The sequence below is a fragment of the Balaenoptera acutorostrata genome, chromosome 2 (genome assembly GCF_949987535.1).
Source record: "Balaenoptera acutorostrata chromosome 2, mBalAcu1.1, whole genome shotgun sequence".
NCBI lineage: Eukaryota > Metazoa > Chordata > Mammalia > Artiodactyla > Balaenopteridae > Balaenoptera > Balaenoptera acutorostrata.
In genome coordinates this window covers 86,724,842-86,743,767 of record NC_080065.1, presented here as the reverse complement: position 1 = coordinate 86,743,767, position 18,926 = coordinate 86,724,842, and the positions used below count along the sequence as shown (strand labels likewise).

The following is an 18,926-nucleotide window of genomic DNA, read 5'->3' as shown; positions in this document are numbered from 1 at the left end:
CTCTTCTCCATTTGAGAAAACTTCTTTGTCAAACCTTACCTTACATTCCTAGGCAAAATGAGTTTCTCTCTCCTTAATGCTTTCATAGATGTTTGTTCAAAATATCATATCATATAAATGTATATATTGAATGTGTACAGATAGTACTTTTTATTATATTAGTTTAATTCTTCTTAAAATGAATAGATTTGTTGTATAAAATCAGAAATTTTGTTTACTTGTTTTCATTCAAACACAAAAGTGTTTATTTTTTATCAAATCATGAACTCTTCCCAGTAATGGATTATATTTCATTCAGATTTTTATTTAATTCTAATTTTTACAAAATATTTCGTGTGTATATTTTAACTACTGAAATAACTTGGGTATAACTTTTTCACATTGTTAAAAATTAAAATACAATTGTTAAAATACACTTTTCAGAAAATTTAAACATGATTTTTTTTTCTTTTTAAATTATTGCCAGGCAAGAAACAAAAACAAGCCAATTCCAATATTTCTTTCTTGGAAATAGAGTGCTTTGATTGCTAGCGTTAGGATACAAAATAATATAATGTCCAGTTAACGGTCTTAGACTTCTGACTAACACCTGTCCGGGTGGGTAACTAGAAGATATCTTAATCTTTTTAAAAGTTTATTAGAAGAGACTTCCAGAATGTCAGAGTGAGGACCTTAGAAATTCTTAAGCTCCAAAAAATAGTAATTGAAACTGGCAAAATTGTCAACAACCATTTCAAAACTCTGGAAATTAGGATTACACTTTGAAAATCACTGATTTATCAAAGATTTTTCTACTTACCCTAATTCTGAAAGCACAGTTACAGAGCAGGTTCTGCATATGTCGTTGGCTTATAAACTTAGTTTCTGATAGGTGCCTGTCCTAGGACAAAGGAAGGTTACAAAAACCATAAATCACCTTGTGATATTCCTAACACACTGCCACGAAGTGGCCAAGAGCAAAGCAGTAGTCAAAATGAAGTTTCCTTGCTTTGAGCCCACCTGGACTTTATATAAACAATAATTTGAGAAATTCTCATTTTCATTTATCAAGTACAAATTGGTGTGTAATTTAAATGGAATAACTTGTTACTCTTTTAAAAAGTTAAACTTTTTTTGTTACAACCTGATAGAACCATACCCATCTAATTTTTAAATGATTACAAGTTAACAGTTGTTGAACCCACCATTTAAAATGGTTCTTAAATAGTTTTGGGGACATTTATGTGCCTTAGTTGCTCTTCTATAAAATAATGGTAATAGTAGTGCATATCTTATATACATACTTAGAATTAAACATATTAATAGATGTAAGGTGCTTAGAACAGTGCCTGGTGCATACTAGTACAATATAACGGATTGTTATTTTAGTTTTTCTTATTCATCTCTTTTTAATTGTGTAGTGTCACTGTGTTTGGTATTTGTATGGTCAGGCCACTCAAGGTGGCTGTTCTCTGGCTCTCTGTACATTCCTGTGCTCTACCAGTGCCTGCTTCACCTAAACCCTACTCACCTGACTAACCTTTCTACACACTTGCCCCAGGCCCAGCTAGTGATTGTTCTTATCAAAGGGGTGGTGAGGGGCATGCCGCTCTGCTAGTTTCCATGGTAACCTGGTGAGCCAACCTGACTCCCCCTATAACTGGCAGTCCCCGCCCCTCCTCCCCACCCCCCGCACCCCCCAGCAAAGCCTGCTACCATGTCTTGTCTGCTGGTCTGCTGCACACGATGAGATGTTGCTCCAGGACCTTGCCTCAGACATGTAAGCTCCCCCATCCATTAAACCATTGATGTCTCTGTCACTGACTCCAGACTCTTTCTTCAGTCTTAAAGCTGGGCAGGCACTGGCCTTATAGGCTTGTGGGGTGCAGCCCAACAGTATTAAAGATAAACTAGTAACTAATATCCATGCCTTTATGGAACTTATGGGTCTCAGATTTAAAAAAAAAAAAACCCACAGATTAAAAACAACTGATTAACAACTGAGCAGAGAAAATTGTGTGAAACCTGTTTTAGATGAGGGGTAAAGAAGGCTTCACTGAACAGGGAGCCTTTAAATGGAGGAACCTAAAGCATGAGAAGGAGTTAACCATGTGAAGAATGGTCGTTAAGAAAATTCCAAGCACAAGGTACACATGTGGAAAGACCTTGAGGAAGCAAAGATTTGGGTATGTGTAGTTTAGAGAAGACCTTTGTGTTGGAGCATAGTTACTTGGTGGGGAGAGTGATAGAATGATAGGTTGGAGAGACATTCAGAGGCTAACTCATGTCTTTGTGGGACAGGGTAAGAACTTTAGATTTTATTTTTAATGCAATAGGAAGTCACTAGTTTAAGTAGGGGAATAATATGAACATAATATAAATTTTGTTTTAGGAACTTTTAAACTTTGTGTAAAAAATGGATTAGAGTGGATTAAGAATTGAAAAGTCAGTACAATTTGAGTGTTGTTTCAGGAAGTTTTCCTTATGTGCCATAAAAAGTTGAATTTTTTATTCAGCTCTAGCATATGAGGACTCAATTTCAGGAGCCAATTAAAGAATCATTTGGCCTTCATAAAATTCAGGGCTACTGATAATAATTTATGTAGGAAGAAAAAAATAGACGTTCTAGGAAGCAACATGATCTGAGCTTCTGGAGCCATTACAAAGAAAGAAAAATAAAAAGCCTAAAATATGGGAAGCAAATGTTCTAAAATCCAGGTACCTTATAGACATGTAATGTTAAGATTCAATAGAAAAGCCCAGGCATCTAGGCTCTTGCCTTTAACATTATAGCAGGCTTGAGTTTCAGAAAGAAAACAGAGAGATAACGGGCCTACTAGATTTTAAAAATTTGCAGTGTTTGCTTTCTTTCATAGTTTAGCACCTGCCAAAGATGAGTTTCTTAGTAGAACATATCTGTTAAGCCATGTTGGTGAAATTAAAGTAGAGCATGTCTTCCCAGATGATAAAGGGTTAGCCAGTGTTCTCTGATGGGTTGGTGTTTACTTGTGAGTCAGTCAAGCAATGAAGATTATAAAGGAATTCATGTAAGCAAGAGCAGATTTGTGCAGTTGGTAATGGTTATAATCTCTCATCAGGTAAGGGCTAGAGATTCTATGACTTTCTGGTAATGAGTAGAAGGTAGAACTAATTGTGAGTTTATGCTTCTCTGTGGTAGATCTAATAGGCAGAGAGATTTTCCTTGTTAGGGTCTGTTACTTTCACCTAAGCCCAAAAGTCAGGTTGCACACTAGAGACTGACCACCAGAGAGTAACATCCTAGTTTCCTTGGTGAAAAGCCTTAGAGAGAGCCAGCTGTAGCCTTCTCTTTGTGTCCCACATATATATTCAAGAGTTAACAAGGCTAATGGTGAATCAGGTCTCCCCTTATCCGTAGGTTCTGATCTGTTAGCAGGCCTACCTACTAGTAGGACCACCCAGTGGAGACAGTATATAGCACTTACTACTGTTGAGACCTTATATTGATACAAGTATTTCTTTGATTCTGAGATACACTTTTTCCCCTTGACATTTTAACATCTTTGAAATTGGGTAGGATCTTAAACTGATGGAATCTTGAAATAGCTGTAAGTCAGAATGTAATTGTGACATAGTAGATATTGCCTGATATAGCAAACTTGGTCATGACTATTCATATTATTATTGCTTTGAGTTATATACATTAGTGGTGCTGTCCATATTGAAAGAAACTTCTCTTTAACTCTTCAAAAAGCTAATGCAATATTTAAGCATTGAATTTTAAAGTTAATATATGTATAGAAAGACAGAAACAGCAACAGGATATAATTTTTGATACTAGTAAAGCAAATACTTGCTGTTGTAGGAATGATCACTAGTTCACATTTTCTTGCAAAGAAATAGCCAAGTGTTTTGTGGGACTAAAGTAAAGAATTCCCACAAGTAGAGATAGCTTTATTGTTCTTTTATTGAGATATCTGCAAAAGGATTGCCTCCCACATGCCAAGTTGTGTAGCTGAGTCAGGAAAAATTGGCATTATTTGCAGATGATCTGGATGATAATGGGTTAATATCCAAAATATATAAATACCTCAGAAAACTCAGAAAAATTGACATTATATCTTCTTAATAGATATAATGTATTTCAAAAGCTGGTTAGACTGCTGAGTAACGTAGGACTTTCCTTAAGGCATTGTACCATAATGTGAGTGGTAGTGATTTTTTTTACTTAGAAGTACATAAAATAATGGTGTCTCTTACAGTAGATGGCATTGGCATTTTAGATTCAATGAAATATGGTATTTCAACCTTTCTGAGCCTCACTTTCTTCAGCCAAGAAATTGGTACAATAATGGTGCCTTCCTCATAGGAATGTAAAGTGTACAGATCAGTGCATAGCCCATAGTAAAAACTCAATAAATGCATAAATAATATGAATTGAGATATTGAGATATTTCTGATTTTAGATTAGGGAAGGAAAATGCACAAAAAAATTAGGGGAAAACGTCATGACAAGATTTTCCTTTATCTTGATAAGAAATGTGAGTTATCAACTATAAAATAAGAAAATTAAAAAGACTAGTGTGAGGAACTTCATTTCCTAAGGCCTATTGTCTTTCTCCTCTATTAATCCTGTAGTTCAGTACCTCCTGGTTCATGACACTTAGTTGGTATTGTTTGCTTGAAGTCCAATGACTGTTTAGAAGCTCCTGATATAAGGACTAATGGAAAATCATTCCAGCAAACAGATCATTCCAGCCAGTAAAATATATCACCATCATTATAAGACTTACTAATAGTTGGTTGAAATACACACCCCCTGATTTTCTACACATAGTTTTTGGGTTTTTTTTAAAGTCTTCTTTACTTGTCATGAGTTTTTAATAAAGGGAGCCAGAGAAGTGGGTATTTTTAAATGGATTCTCCCTACTATTACTGTATTTCTTGCTTGGTGTGACATATTTTAGAAAATTCAACAAGTAAGGAAAGAAAAGAGTTTTATTAACATGTCAGTAAAGATAATTTTTATAGCTTATTATTTTTATTGAAATGTAGTTGATTTACAATATTATATGGTTTCAAGTGTACAGCATAGTGATCTAATACTTTTATAGATTATATGCCATTTGAAGTTATCATAAAATATTGGCTATATTCCCTGTGCTATATAATATATTCTTGTAACTTATTTATTATATACATAGTAGTTTGTACCTCTTTATTTGCTACCCCCTCTTGCCCTTCCCCCTTTCTCCTCCCCACTGGTAATCACTAGTTTGTTCTATCTGTAAGCCTGTTTCTGTTATGTTATATTCATTTGTTTGTTTTAGTTTTTATATTGCATATGTAAGTGATACCATACAGTGTTTGTCCCTCTCTGTCTGACTTATTTTACTAAGCATAATATCCCCCAGGCCCATCCATGTTGTTGCAGAAGGCAAAACTTTGTTCATTTTTATGGCTGTTATATATATATACCACATCTTCTTTATCCATTCACCTGTTGATGGACACTTAGGTTGCCTCCATATCTTGGCTACTGTAAATAATGCTGTGATGAACATTGAGGTGCATTATCATTCTGAATTAGTGTTTTTGGAATTTTTTGGATATATACCCAGGAGTGGAATTGCTAGATCATATGGTAGTTCTATTTTTAGTTTTTTGAGGAACCTCCATACTGTTTTCCATAGTGCCTGCACCAATTTACATTCCTAATAACAGTGTACTAGGGTTCCCTTTTCTACCCATCCTCGCCAACATTTATTATTTGTGATCTTTTTGTTGATAGCCTTTCTGACAGGTGTGGTTTTGATTTGCATTTCACCAATGATTAGCAATGTTGAGCATCTTTTCATGTGCCAGTTGGCCATTTGTATGTCTTCTTTGGAGAAATGTTTATTCAGGTCTTCTGCCCAATTTTTAATTGCGTTATTTGGGGTTTTTTTTAATATTGAGTTTTCTGAGGTATTTATATAGCTTGGATATTAACCCCTTATCATCCAGATTATTTGCAAATATTTTCTCCCATTCAGTAGGTTATCTCTTCATTTTGTCAATGGTTTTCTTTTCTGTGCAAAAGCTTTTAAATTTAATTAGATACCATTTGTTTATTTTTGCTTTTGTTTCCTTTGCCTTAGAGGCAGATTGAAAAAATATTACTGCAATTTATGTAATAAATTGTGTTATTTCTCATGAGTGTTTTTTCTCATGATTGCTTTAGCTATTCAGGGTCTTTTGTGGTTTCATATACATTTTAGGATTATTTGTTCTAGTTCTATGAAAAATGTCCTGGGTATTTTTGTAGGGATTGTATTAAATTCTGTAGATTGCTTTGGGTAGTATGGACATTTTAACAATATTAATTCTTCCAATCCATGAACATAGGATATCTTTCCATTTTTTTGCATCATTTTCAATTTTCTTCATCAATTAATCTTATATCCTGCAACTTTACTGAATGCATTTATTAGAACTAACAGTTTTGTGATGAAGACTTTAGGGTTTTTTATATGTAGTATCATGTCATCTGAAAATAGAGACAGTTTTATTTCTTCCCTTCTGATTTGGATGCCTTTTATTTCTTTTTCTTGTCTGATTGCTGTGGCTAGGATTTCCAATTCTGTGATAAATGGAAGTGGAGAGAGTGAGCATCCTTGTCTTTTTCTTGACTTTAGAAGAAAAGCTTTCAGCTTTTCATCATTGAGTATGATGTTAGCTGTGGGTTTGTCCTAAGTGGCCTTTATTATGTTGAGATATGTTCCCTCTATACCCACCTTGATGAAACTTTGTCATGAATGGATGTTGAATTTTGTTAAATGATTTTTCTGCATCTATTGAAATGATCACACAATTTTTATGCTGTTTTGCTAATGTGATATATCACATTGATTGATTAGTGGACATTGAACCATTCTTGCATCCCTAGAATAAATCTAACTTGATCATGGTGTATGATCCTTTTATATAGTGTTGAATTCAATTTGCTAATATTTTGTTGAGGATTTTTGCATCTGTATTCATCATATATTTTGGCCTGTAATTTTCCTTTTTTGTGTGTCTTTATCTGATTTTTGTATGAGGGTAACGGTAGCTTTGTAGAATGAATTTGGGAGTGTTCCCTCCTCTTAAATTTTTTGAAATAGTTTGAGAAGGATAAGTATTAGCTCTTCTTTATATGTTTGGTAGAATTCCCCTGTGAAGCCATCTGGTCCTGGACTTGTTTCCTGGGAGTTTTTTTCTTACAAATTCAATTTCACTACTAGTAATCAGTCTGTTCAGATTGTCTGTTTCTTTTTGATTCAGTTTTGAAAATTGTATGTTTCTAGAAATTTATCCATTTCTTCTAGGCTGTCAGATTTGTTGTATTCTCTTATGATTTTTTGTATCTCTGTGATATCGGTTATAATTTTTCCTCTTTCATATCTTATTTTGTTTATTTAGATCCTCTCTCTTTTTTCCTTAATGATCCTGGCTTAAGGCTTATCAATTTTGTTTACCTTTTCAAAAAAAAACAACAAACAAAACAGCTCTTGGTTTTGTTGATCTTTTCTATTATTTTTTGGTTTCTATTTTATTTATTTCCTCTCTGGTCATTATTATTTCCTTCCTTCTGCTGACTTTGGGCTTTGTTTGCTCTTCTCTTTCTAATTCCTTTAGGTAGTAGTTTAGGTTGTTCGTTTTCGAGATTTTTCTTATTTCTTCAGGTAGGACTGTATTATTATAAACTTCCCTCTTAGAACTGCTTTTGTCACATCCCACAGATTTGGAAATTTGTCTTTTTATTTTCATTTTTCTCAAGGTATTTTCTTTTTTTTTTTTTTAAGAAATTCACGTTCTTTTTTAATTTATTTATTTATGACTGTGTTCTTCGTTTCTGTGCGAGGGCTTTCTCTAGTTGCGGCAAGTGGGGACCACTCTTCATCGCTGTGCGCGGGCCTCTCACTATCGCGGCCTCTCTTGCTGCGGAGCACAGGCTCCAGATGCGCAGGCTCAGTAATTGTGGCTCACGGGCCCAGTTGCTCCGTGGCATGTGGGATCTTCCCAGACCAGGGCTCGAACCCGTGTCCCCTGCATTGGCAGGCAGATTCTCAACCACTGTGCCACCAGGGAAGCCCTCAAGGTATTTTCTGATTTCCTCTTGGATTTCTTTATTGGCCCATTGGTTTTTTAGTAGTATTTTTTTGTCTCCACAAGTTTGTGTTTTTTCCTGTAATTGTTTTCTAGTTTCATACCACTGTGGTTAGAAAAAATGCTCAATATAATTTCTGTCCTCTTAAATTTGTTGAGACTTGCTTTGTGGCGTACATCTGATCTGACCTGGAGAACACTCCATTTGCACTTGAAAAGAATGTATATCTGCTGTTTTGGGATGGAATGTCCTATGGATGTCTATTAAGCCAACTGGACTAATGTGTCATGTAAGACCACCATTTCCATATTGATTTTATGTGTGGATGATGTGTCCATTGATGTAAGTGGAGTATTAATGTCCCCTACTATTATTATTATTAATTTCTCCCTTTACGTCTGTTAGTGTTTGCTTTGTATATTTAGGTGCTCGTCTATTACGTGCATATATGTTAATGAATGTTACATCCTCTTCTTATATTGATCCCTTTGTCATTATATAATGACCTTCTTTGTCTTTTATTATGGACTTTGTTTTAACATCTATTTTGTCTGATATGAGTATTGTAACCCCAGCTTTCTTTTCATTTCCATTTGCATGAACTATCTTTTTCCATCCCCTCACTTTCAGTCTATGTGTGTCTTTAGCTCTGAAGTGAGTTTCTTCTAAGCAGTATATAGATGGATATTGTTTTTTCTATCCAATCAGACAACCTTTATCTTTTGATTGGAGCATTTTCCCAATGACATTTAAAGTGATTATTGATAGGTATGTACTCATTGCCATTTCATTACGTGTTCTGGTTGTTTTTATAATTCTTCTCTGTTCTTCTTATTTTAGTTTTCTCCCTTGTGGTTTTATGATTTTCTTTAGCAGTATACTTGTATTTCTTCCTCTCTAGTTTTTGTGCATCTATTGTAGGTTTTTGATTTGTGGTTACCACAGGCTTCATATGTGCTGACCTATAACACTGTCTACTTGTATTAAGCTGTTCTCTGTTTACATTCAAACACATTCTAAAAGATCTACATTTTTTACTCCCCCATGCATGTTTTGTGTTGTTGATGGCATATTTACATTTCCATATTTATCCTTAACTCTTTATTGTATTATAGTTGATTTCACAATTTTTGTCTTTTAATCTTTATACTAGCTTATTTAAGTGGTTGATCCATAGCCTTTACTATATATTTGCCTTTCCTAGTGGGATTTTTCCTTTTTCATAAATTCTTACTTATTGTTATAATCTTTTCTTTTCCACTTAGACAATACCCTTTAACACTTTGTTTAGGGTCAGTTTAGTATTCACGATTTCTTTTTGTTTTTTTCTGTCTAAAAAGTTCTTTAACTCCCCCCAAATCTGAATGATAACCCTGCTGGGTAGAGTATCCTAGGTTGTAGGTTTTTCCCTTTTAGCAGTTTAAATATATCATGCCACTCCCTTATGGCCTGCAAAGTTTCTGCAGAAAAATCACTGATAGATCTATGGGGGCTCCCTTGTACATGACTCTTTATTTTTCTCTTGCTGGTCTTTAGAATTCTCTCTTTATCTTTAACTTTTGCCATTTTAATTATTGTACGTCTTGGTGTAGATATCTTTGGGTTCATCTCTTTTGGGGCTCTCTGTGTTTCCTGTACATGGATATCTGCTTCCTTCTTCAGGTTCAGGATGTTTCCAGCCATAATTTCATCAAATACATTTTCAACCCCTTTCTCTCTCTCTTCTCCTTCTAGGACTCCTATAATGCAAATGATAGTATGCTTGATGAAATCTCAGAGGTCCCTTAAACTGTCCTCATTTTTAAAATTTGTTTTTCTTTTTACTGTTCTGATTGGGTGATTTCCATCATTCTATCTTCTAGATCACTTATGCATTCTTTTGTATGCCCTAGTCTGCTGTTAACTCCTTGTAGTGTGTTTTTCATTTCAGTTCTCATATTCAGCTCTGATTCTTTTTATACTTTCAATTTCCTTGTTAAAATTCTCACTATGTTCATCTATTCTTTTCTCAAGTTCAGTTAGCATTCTTATTACTAATGCTTTGAAATCTTTATCTGGTAAATTATTTATTTCTGTTTCATTAATTATTTTTTCAGAGTTTTTTTCTTGTTATTTCATTTGAAACAAATTCTTTTGTCTTCTCGTTTTGTTTAACTTTCTCCTGAATGTCTATGAAATTAGGTAAAACAGTTAACTCTCCCAGTCTTGTAAGGGTGTCCTTGTGTGGGAGCATCCCTGTGCAGTCTGTGTGTTCCCAGTGCCTTTGGTGGGAGAGCTGGATCTAAAGTGTGCATGGGTCATGTATTTTGCCAGGGTACACTGGCAGCTGTCACCTTGATGGGAGGTGGGGCTGGAGATAGCATGGCTAGAGCCAGTCAGGGGTGAGCCAGGGCTTCTCCTATGCTCAGTGGCCATCCTCACACTATCTGGGGTGAGATTGTGTCCTGAGGTGCTGGAGGAGAAGCTCTGAGAATTGGGTCTGAGCTGGTTCTGTTCCCTGTAGGTGTGTGCTCTCCCCCTTCCCTGCAATGGCACCTTCGCCCTAGAGAGTAGTAGTGCTGAAGCAAGAGGGGCCAGAGCAGGTGCCCAGTGTGGGCCAGGGCATGTGCCAAGGTGGTCTCTGCACATCAGTCAGTGTTCCAGACAGCTCCCGATCCACCAACTTCCATGAGTATCAGTCGTGGCCACCCTCACCCCATTCAGATGCAGTGCTGGGTCCAAGTCAGCTATGTCCTCACCAAGTGTGCACTGTCCAAGACAGTGGTAACCTTCACCCTAGTGGGGAACTGCACTGGAGCTAAAGGGGCTGGGGTACTCGCTAGGGTGGTGATAGGAAACCAGTCAGAGCCCCAGGCGGTTTCAGTCTGCTTCCACCATCTTTTTTGGGGAGTGAACAAGCATGTGCACACTCTTTACGAGTAGAGTCTCAGTTTCTTACAGCTCTCATGTAAGTTCCACTGGTCTTCTAACCAGCTATGGGGACTTGTCTTCCCACTATCAAATACCAGGGCTGGGATACTCAATATTTGGTTCAAATCCCTCACTCTCCAGGGAGGCTCTCTGAGCCCATAGTAATCTCTCTCCTCTTCTCTGTCCCCTCCTAGGAGTGTAAGTCCCTACCTGATCATTCTCCTCCCTTCCTACTTGATTCTGTGTGGATAGTTCTTTACAGCCTTGGTTGTAGAAGAGTCTTTCTGCCAGTCTCCAGTTGTTTTCAGTGAGAATTTTTCCACATGTAGATGTATTTTTGATGTGTTTGTGGGGGGGATGTGAACCCAGTGTCCTCCTGCTCTGCTATCTTGATCTCTTCCCCAATTTTTATACTTTTAAAATAAATAAAATAGACATAAGTAAAATAAAAGATAAAAAGCTAGAAGAGACAAAATACTTAACATTTTTATAAAGTTATAATGTACATGAGGTGAAAAGTTGTAACTGTAAAAGTAAATGGGATTAAGCTTGAAGAAAAGAAAGTAGAACAGTGAATAAATTTAATATCTATTTAGCTATAGCTATAAAAATATAATGGACTAGAAACATATTTTAAAACAACAAGAACATAATACTTGGAAGTGAGGGAAATAAATCATGGAAAAGAAAAATTAATGAAATTAACACTCACTGCAAGTATGTAAGGAATAAAATTTCATAGGGGAAAAGCTCCTTTTAAATGTGTGGAGCAGAGAGATCAACACGTTCACCCTCCTTTTCTTCATCTCATGCTTGTCTCATCCCTTATTACCCAGGAAGACATTTACATACCAGGACTCCAATGAACAAAGAAGTGTCAATGAGTATTATAATATGAAAGAACTTTGTGACTATAAAGGACCAAATGAATATGAGGTATTCTTCATTGCTTGTGTGACTGCTGATAGATGACAGACTATATCAAAGAAGATACTGTCCAAATTATTTAGATATTTTGGTAGTCAAATATTGGTAGTCAAAATATTGACTTTCCTTTGAAGGCAAATTAATTACTATTGTAGAAAACATAATCAAATATATCACTTGTATTTATGTCAGGACATTATATACTGGTTTTAATCTCTGAGTTGTCTGCTAGGTTTTACTTAAAATAAATTGGTGTTCATGGAAGCAGACTAGGTAAGATTCCAGCATGGGAAGCTGAAACATTTTTAAACATGCTATAAGCAAAAAGATAACCATTACTTATTTTCTATGGCAAATTATAGCTGTGTACCATAAAGAATCAAGACCAGAGCAGGTGAGAAGTTAAATAATCAGGTAAGACACTTGAGAAGTTAAAAATTTATTGGTGTCCTCCTCAACTTACGTTTTCCTTCTATTTGTCCATAGACACCAAGGCCTTTTTACTGGCAGGATCAGTGTCTCCCATCATGCAACCTGGATTAGGGTAGGAAGTAGATTAATACTTCTACCTCATGAAAGAAAAAACTTCCAGAATTAATTGTGACATCATATGACCCATCTTCAGGAACTGTTTCCTCTCTGCAACATTCCTCTACAGCGATTTCTTCATTAACATTTGTACCCCACTGCTACTTGATCCCTCTCCTGAACCTCAGCCTACTTTTCTGAGGCCTCTATACCTAATACTTTATATTTTGTTGGTCCTGCTCTTGTTTCAGACTCCAACTAAGTAAGCACATATAGAAGTACCTAACCTAGTTCGAAGTTCCAGACCAGCATGAGCCTCCTCTGGTGTAGTAAAGACCCTAGTTGTTGGCAGACTCTGTGATGGACTAGGGCTAAGATCCACAGTACTGCAAGATATGGCTGTTGCACAGAACTGTCTCCTACTGTGCGGAACTAATTCAGTTTCTCCCTTTGTGTATCAACAACTACCAGAATTAAGCCTAATTTTGCTACATGAAACCACTTGGATACCGATTTGTATATCTGGCCTTCTTCTTTGACTCCTGTATTTTATATCTAAGAAAAGAAATGGGTTGATTTTTTTTTTTAATTTAATTTAATTTTTTTTATTTTTAGTTTTTGGCTGTGTTGGGTCTTCGTTTCTGTGCGAGGGCTTTCTCTAGTTGTGGCAAGCGGGGGCCACTCTTCATCGCGGTGCGCGGGCCTCTCACTATTGCGGCCTCTCTCGTTGTGGAGCACAGGCTCCAGACGCGCAGGCTCAGTAATTGTGGCTCACGGGCCTAGTTGCTCCGCGGCATGTGGGATCCTCCCGGACCAGGGCTCGAACCCGTGTCCCCTGCATTGGCAGGCAGATTCTCAACCACTGCGCCACCAGGGAAGACCCTGGGTTGATTTTTTTTAAGCAGGAACACCTGGAAGAGAATCCATGGTATTCTGAGTATTTGCTATGCTCACAGTCCCTTTCTGAATAAAGTGCCCAGAAGTGTTTCCTTGTGCATTAGTTGCCTTGCTCTGTATGATATATTCCAAATGTCCTAGCCAAAAGTAGATCTGAGATCAGCACTTGAGTCCAAGACAGTAATCTTTAGATTTCCCCAAAACCTATTAAATATCATATCTTGAGAACAATGACCAACAGAGACACCTTGCTGTAAACTAACTAATCTAGTCAGTTCCTCTCTCTTGGGGAGTATATACATAGGAGAAAGAGAGGGAAACTCAAGCAACATAGCTTTGGTAAATTGACATAGAGAAAATGAATGAGCAAAGACCATTGAGATAAAGAAGAAAATGGAGAGAGAATAGTCAGTAGCCAAAATAGAAGCAGACATAGACACAATAAGCTGACAGAAAGAAACTGAATATTTGGGCCTTTGAAGCAATCAAGATAAAGCAATGGAACTCCCACTACTGAGCAGACAAGATAGGCTGCCATCTTATTCTGCACTTGATCTTAGCCAAAAGGCCGAGAAGCGATTGCCATCTTATTCTGAATGATGATTCTATTTCTTTACGAGCGCTGAATTGTTTAGCTACTGAGAGAGTGTTTGGGCTTTCTTACTTTCTGTGTAACATTATGATAAGCTGCATCAACTGAATTAGCCACTGAGTCTGTTCATTTTAATCCTAAACAGCATAAACAGAAAAATTATCTCATGCATTGGTTCTCAGATTAACATCATCATCATCATTTGGGAATCTGTTAAAAATGTGAATTCTTAGGCCCCATTCCAGACCTACTGAATCAGAAACTCTGGAAGTAGGACCTGGCAATATATGTTTTATAATTGCCCTCCAAATGATTTAAGGCTAACTCAAGTTTACAAACAACAAATTTAGTAATCTCATGTGATTACTCTTATTTTATAAATTATGAAACTGATGTATATTCTTTACTGGGCACCTACTATGTGCCAGAAATTATATAAATTATTACATATATGCAATTCTCATAATCACCATAAATATAGGTATTATCATTTCTACTTTACAGTTGATGAACCAGTAATTTAAAGAGGATGAGTAACTTTTCCAAAGACATGTATGTCTTTGGACACACACTTACACACACACACACACACACACACATATACAGGTGGCCGAATTGAGGTTAAGAATATAAGAATACCTCATGTGTTTTACTCTCAGGCCATTGCTCTATCTACTATTACATAATACTTGCTGAAAATGAGATATGTAGAGATTGTGATTTGCTTATTGTTACTCCAAAAATCAGTTGCAGAGCCAAGACAAAAAACCAGATTTTCTGTTTCTTGTTTTGCTTGTTATATCTAATACAGACTTCCATTTCATACAGAATCATGGAATATTGCTATAACTTTCATTAGAATAAGGACTGTGCTTAATATTCAATTCTCAATAATTATTATGAATAAATCAACATTTGTGAACTAGAAGGACCTATAAAAGAGGTATAATCCACTAATTGAGCAGTATCTGAATGTGCAACATAAAAAATATAAAATTTTAAAAAATAAAATATTCAAATAAGACTATTCATAAATAATTATCTATTTTTAAAATTAGATAAAGTAAAAAGTAATCACAAAACTATAAATAATTCAGAACTACTCAAGAACTTCATGAAAAAATTTAAAACTCATGTAACAGTATTAGAGGAGACTAGGATAAGTTGAGAGATATACAATTTAATGGATAAAATGACAACTTTCATATATGTGATTTCTTTCTCAATCTATGAATTCAATGTGATGTAATCACTATGGCAAGAATTTTATTTTTTTAGTAAATGACAAATTGATTCTAAAATTATTATGGCAGAATAAGGGCATGAATAGGTAAAACGAAGAGTGTTGATCCTCGTACACATTAAGACAGGCTATAAAGCCTTAGCAGTGAAAAAAAAAAAGGTAGCATTTTCTCAGTACAGATAAATAGGCCAGTGGAACAGAATAAAGAACACAGCTATAGATACACAGCTATGTATCTAAGAACCTGTCATATGATAGAAGAGGCCCTTCAAGGATAATTGTTCAATAGGTGTGATGACTAACTTCGTTCTCTATTTGGTAAAATGAAGTTGGCTCTCTACTTCATGTTATGCAAAAAGGTGATTTCTAGGTTAATAGAATGTGACTAGAAAAAACAACAAAGTTAATGTTTAAAATGAAAGAAATACCTTGTGACATAGAGGTAGGAAAAGGTTAGACAAGATTCCCAATAGCGTCAAATATGGGCTTATAATTTATGGATTAGATTACATTAAGTCAAAGATTTCTGTTCAATGAAGGAAGCTATAAACAGTTGTAAAAGGTGGGCGAGAGATACCTAAATCCAACAAGAGATTAATATTTAGAATAAACAAGGAATTCTTGGAAAATCTACACAAGAATTTCAGGAAGCCTAATAAACATACAAATAGCCAGTTCATACACACAAAATAGTCCTAAATAGCTAAGAATTATATCAAGAAATGCTCAGTTGTATTGGAAATTAGAGAAATACAAAATATAGCATTGTAATAATATACATTCATCAGCATGGAAAAATTTTGAAAGCCAGCCAATATTAAAGTGTTCGTGATTATGTGGGGTGTGCCAGTTATTATTGCTACATGACAAACCTCCCCAAAACTTAGTGGCTTAAAATACTAGAGCATCCGTTTTGCTCATGATGCTGTGATTTGTGCAGGGCTTACTCTTCTCAGCTGTACTTGTGGTCAGTTGTAGTGAACTAAGTCTGGGGGATGGAGTCATCTGAAGACTTGTTCACTCAGATATTAGCTTTTGATCCTGGCTGTTTGCTGGAATGCCCACACATCACCTCTCCATCTGGCCTGGGCTTTCTCATAACATGGTAACCAAGTTCCAAGGCCAGAGTCCTGAGAGAGTGAGAGTTCCCAGCAGAAGTCATATTATCCTTTTATGACCCAACCTCAGAAGTCATGCAGCATTACTTGCTTTGCTGAGGCGGTCGTAAAGCCCTTTCCAAGTTCAATGCCTCTTTCTTGGAGAATAGCAAAGTTCTGGAAGGGGATGTGAAGTCAGAAATATTGATCTGGGTCTCCCTGGTGGCGCAGTGGTTGAGAGTCTGCCTGCCGATGCAGGGGACACGGGTTCGAGCCCTGGTCTGGGAAGATCCCACATGCCACGGAGCAACTGGGCCCGTGAGCCACAATTACTGAGCCTGCGCGTCTGGAGCCTGTGCTCCGCAACAAGAGAGGCCGCGATAGTGAGGCCCGTGCACCGCGATGAAGAGTGGCCCCCGCTTGCTGCAACTAGAGAGAGCCCTCGCACAGAAACGAAGACCCGACACAACCATAAATAAATAAATAAAATTAAAAAAAAAGAAATATTGATCTGATGAATTTTAGAAAGTATCAGTTGCTACATGAAGAAAATGGAACTATCTTATATTATGGTGGGAATATAAACTGATAATTCTGGAGAAAAGATTTGGAGAAATAATGGAATGAAGTACACCAAATTCCAATGCCCTAGCAATCCCTTTCTAGGATATGTACTTCCAAAGACACTCTATCCTGTTTCCTTAAGGGTTGCACAGGGATGTTTAATGTAGCCTTGTTTGTGCCAGTAGGAAGTTGAAGTAAGCCTAAGCATTTAACCCTATGGGAGTGGATAAATATTGTGGAATTACACTATGTAATGTTAAATAGCACTCAGAAGATGAATTCGATGAATATGCAGAAAATGATTAGATTTTAGAAATTGTGTTTAGAGCTAGAAAAAGAAATTTTAAGTTTGTTAAAAAATATATACAAATATAAAACACCACTAAATAGTTTCAAAGATATATACATATCTAGGAAATCCAGAAATTAGTTTGAAGGTTAATGTTTTAGTTCTAGCATTTCTAGCAAACTGCCAGATCCCCAAATAAAAATTATCGGTGGTATGGAGATCAAATAACAAATAAAAATGGTTAAAACACTACATGTCTTTTATGGTATGTGTATATTGGTGAATTTTAAATTTATATTTCAATTTTTATATACATATATATGTATTTTCAGTTAAGATTGAGAAAGCTAAACTTTTTGTGGATTGGTCATTAACATGCGAGTGGGTATATCTATTCCTCTTTACCTAACAAAATAAAGTAATTCATATGTAACTTATTTCTATTTCAGATTCTGATCAAGAATCCAATGTTTGTGTACCTATCCCTGTCCAGAGCTTCAGAATCTTTAGTTATGATTGGAGCATCTGAATTTTTGCCTATATACATAGAAAATCAGTTTATATTAACACCCAGTGAAGCAACTACACTTGCAGGTAGACATTTCCACTCGTACTCGTTATGAAATTTTTATGAAAAGTTTTCTTATATGTATTTATGAACTATTTCAAATAAGCAGAAAGTAGAAGGACTAGTAGCATTTGCTTAAACTTTAAATATCTAAGTACTTCTTGCTGAAATTTTTAAAATATGAGCACTTTGCCATCATTGCATCAATAGTTTTTTGAGTTTTTTTGGTTTTATTTATTTATTTATTTATTTATTTATTTATTTATGGCTGTGTTGGGTCTTCGTTTCTGTGCGAGGGCTTTCTCTAGTTGTGGCAAGCGGGGGCCACTCTTCATTGCGGTGCGCGGGCCTCTCACTATCGCGGCCTCTCTTGTTGCGGAGCACAGGCTCCAGACGCGCAGGCTCAGTAGTCGTGGCTCACGGGCCCAGCCGCTCCACGGCATGTGGGATCCTCCCAGACCAGGGCTCGAACCCGTGTCCCCTGCATTGGCAGGCAGACTCTCAACCACTGCGCTACCAGGGAAGCCCATCAATAGTTTTTAACACATAAAACCTTGTAAGACTTCTGTACCTCTTCTTTTTTTTTTTTTTAATAAATTTATTTATTTATTTTTGGCTGTGTTGGGTCTTCGTTGCTGTGCGAGGGCTTTCCCCAGTTGCGGCAAGCGGGGGCCACTCCTCATCGCGGTGCGCAGGCCTCTCACTATCGCGGCCTCTCTTGTTGTGGAGCACAGGCTCCAGACGCGCAGGCTCAGTAATTGTGGCTCACGGGCCCAGCCGCTCCGCGGCACGTGGGACCTTCCCAGACCAGGGCTCGAACCCGTGTCCCCCGCACTGGCAGGCGGACCCTCAACCACTGCGCCACCAGGGAAGCCCCTGTACCTCTTCTTTATCCCATTTCTCTCTCTCCCTCCCCATAGGTAACAACTCTTCTAAAGTTAGAGTTCATCCTTCTCTCACATTTATATATTTTTACCTCTTATGTACCTACTTACATACAATCTGTTTCTAAAATTCATATATCATTTTGTATGTACTCTTCTGTTACTTTCATCTGAAATTATGTTCATCGATTTATGTTGATCTCTATTTAGTGCATTTTAACAGTGCTGTGGGATTCTATTTTATGAATACTGTTTATTTATCCATATCATATAAAAGGATATGAAGTTGCCCCCAACTTTTTCACTTTTCCAAACAGTGCAGTAACAAGTAGACTTGT

General features: G+C 36.4%; 1 protein-coding gene across 1 annotated transcript in view; it reads left to right on the top strand.

The window, feature by feature from the left end:
• SLCO6A1 (solute carrier organic anion transporter family member 6A1) overlaps positions 1-18,926 on the top strand; it is a 97,338-nt gene that overhangs the window by 26,182 nt on the left and 52,230 nt on the right. The window contains exon 7 of the mRNA XM_007191910.2: positions 17,586-17,730. Within this exon, the coding sequence (XP_007191972.2) occupies positions 17,586-17,730 (145 nt within the window). The remainder of the gene's footprint in view (positions 1-17,585; positions 17,731-18,926) is intronic.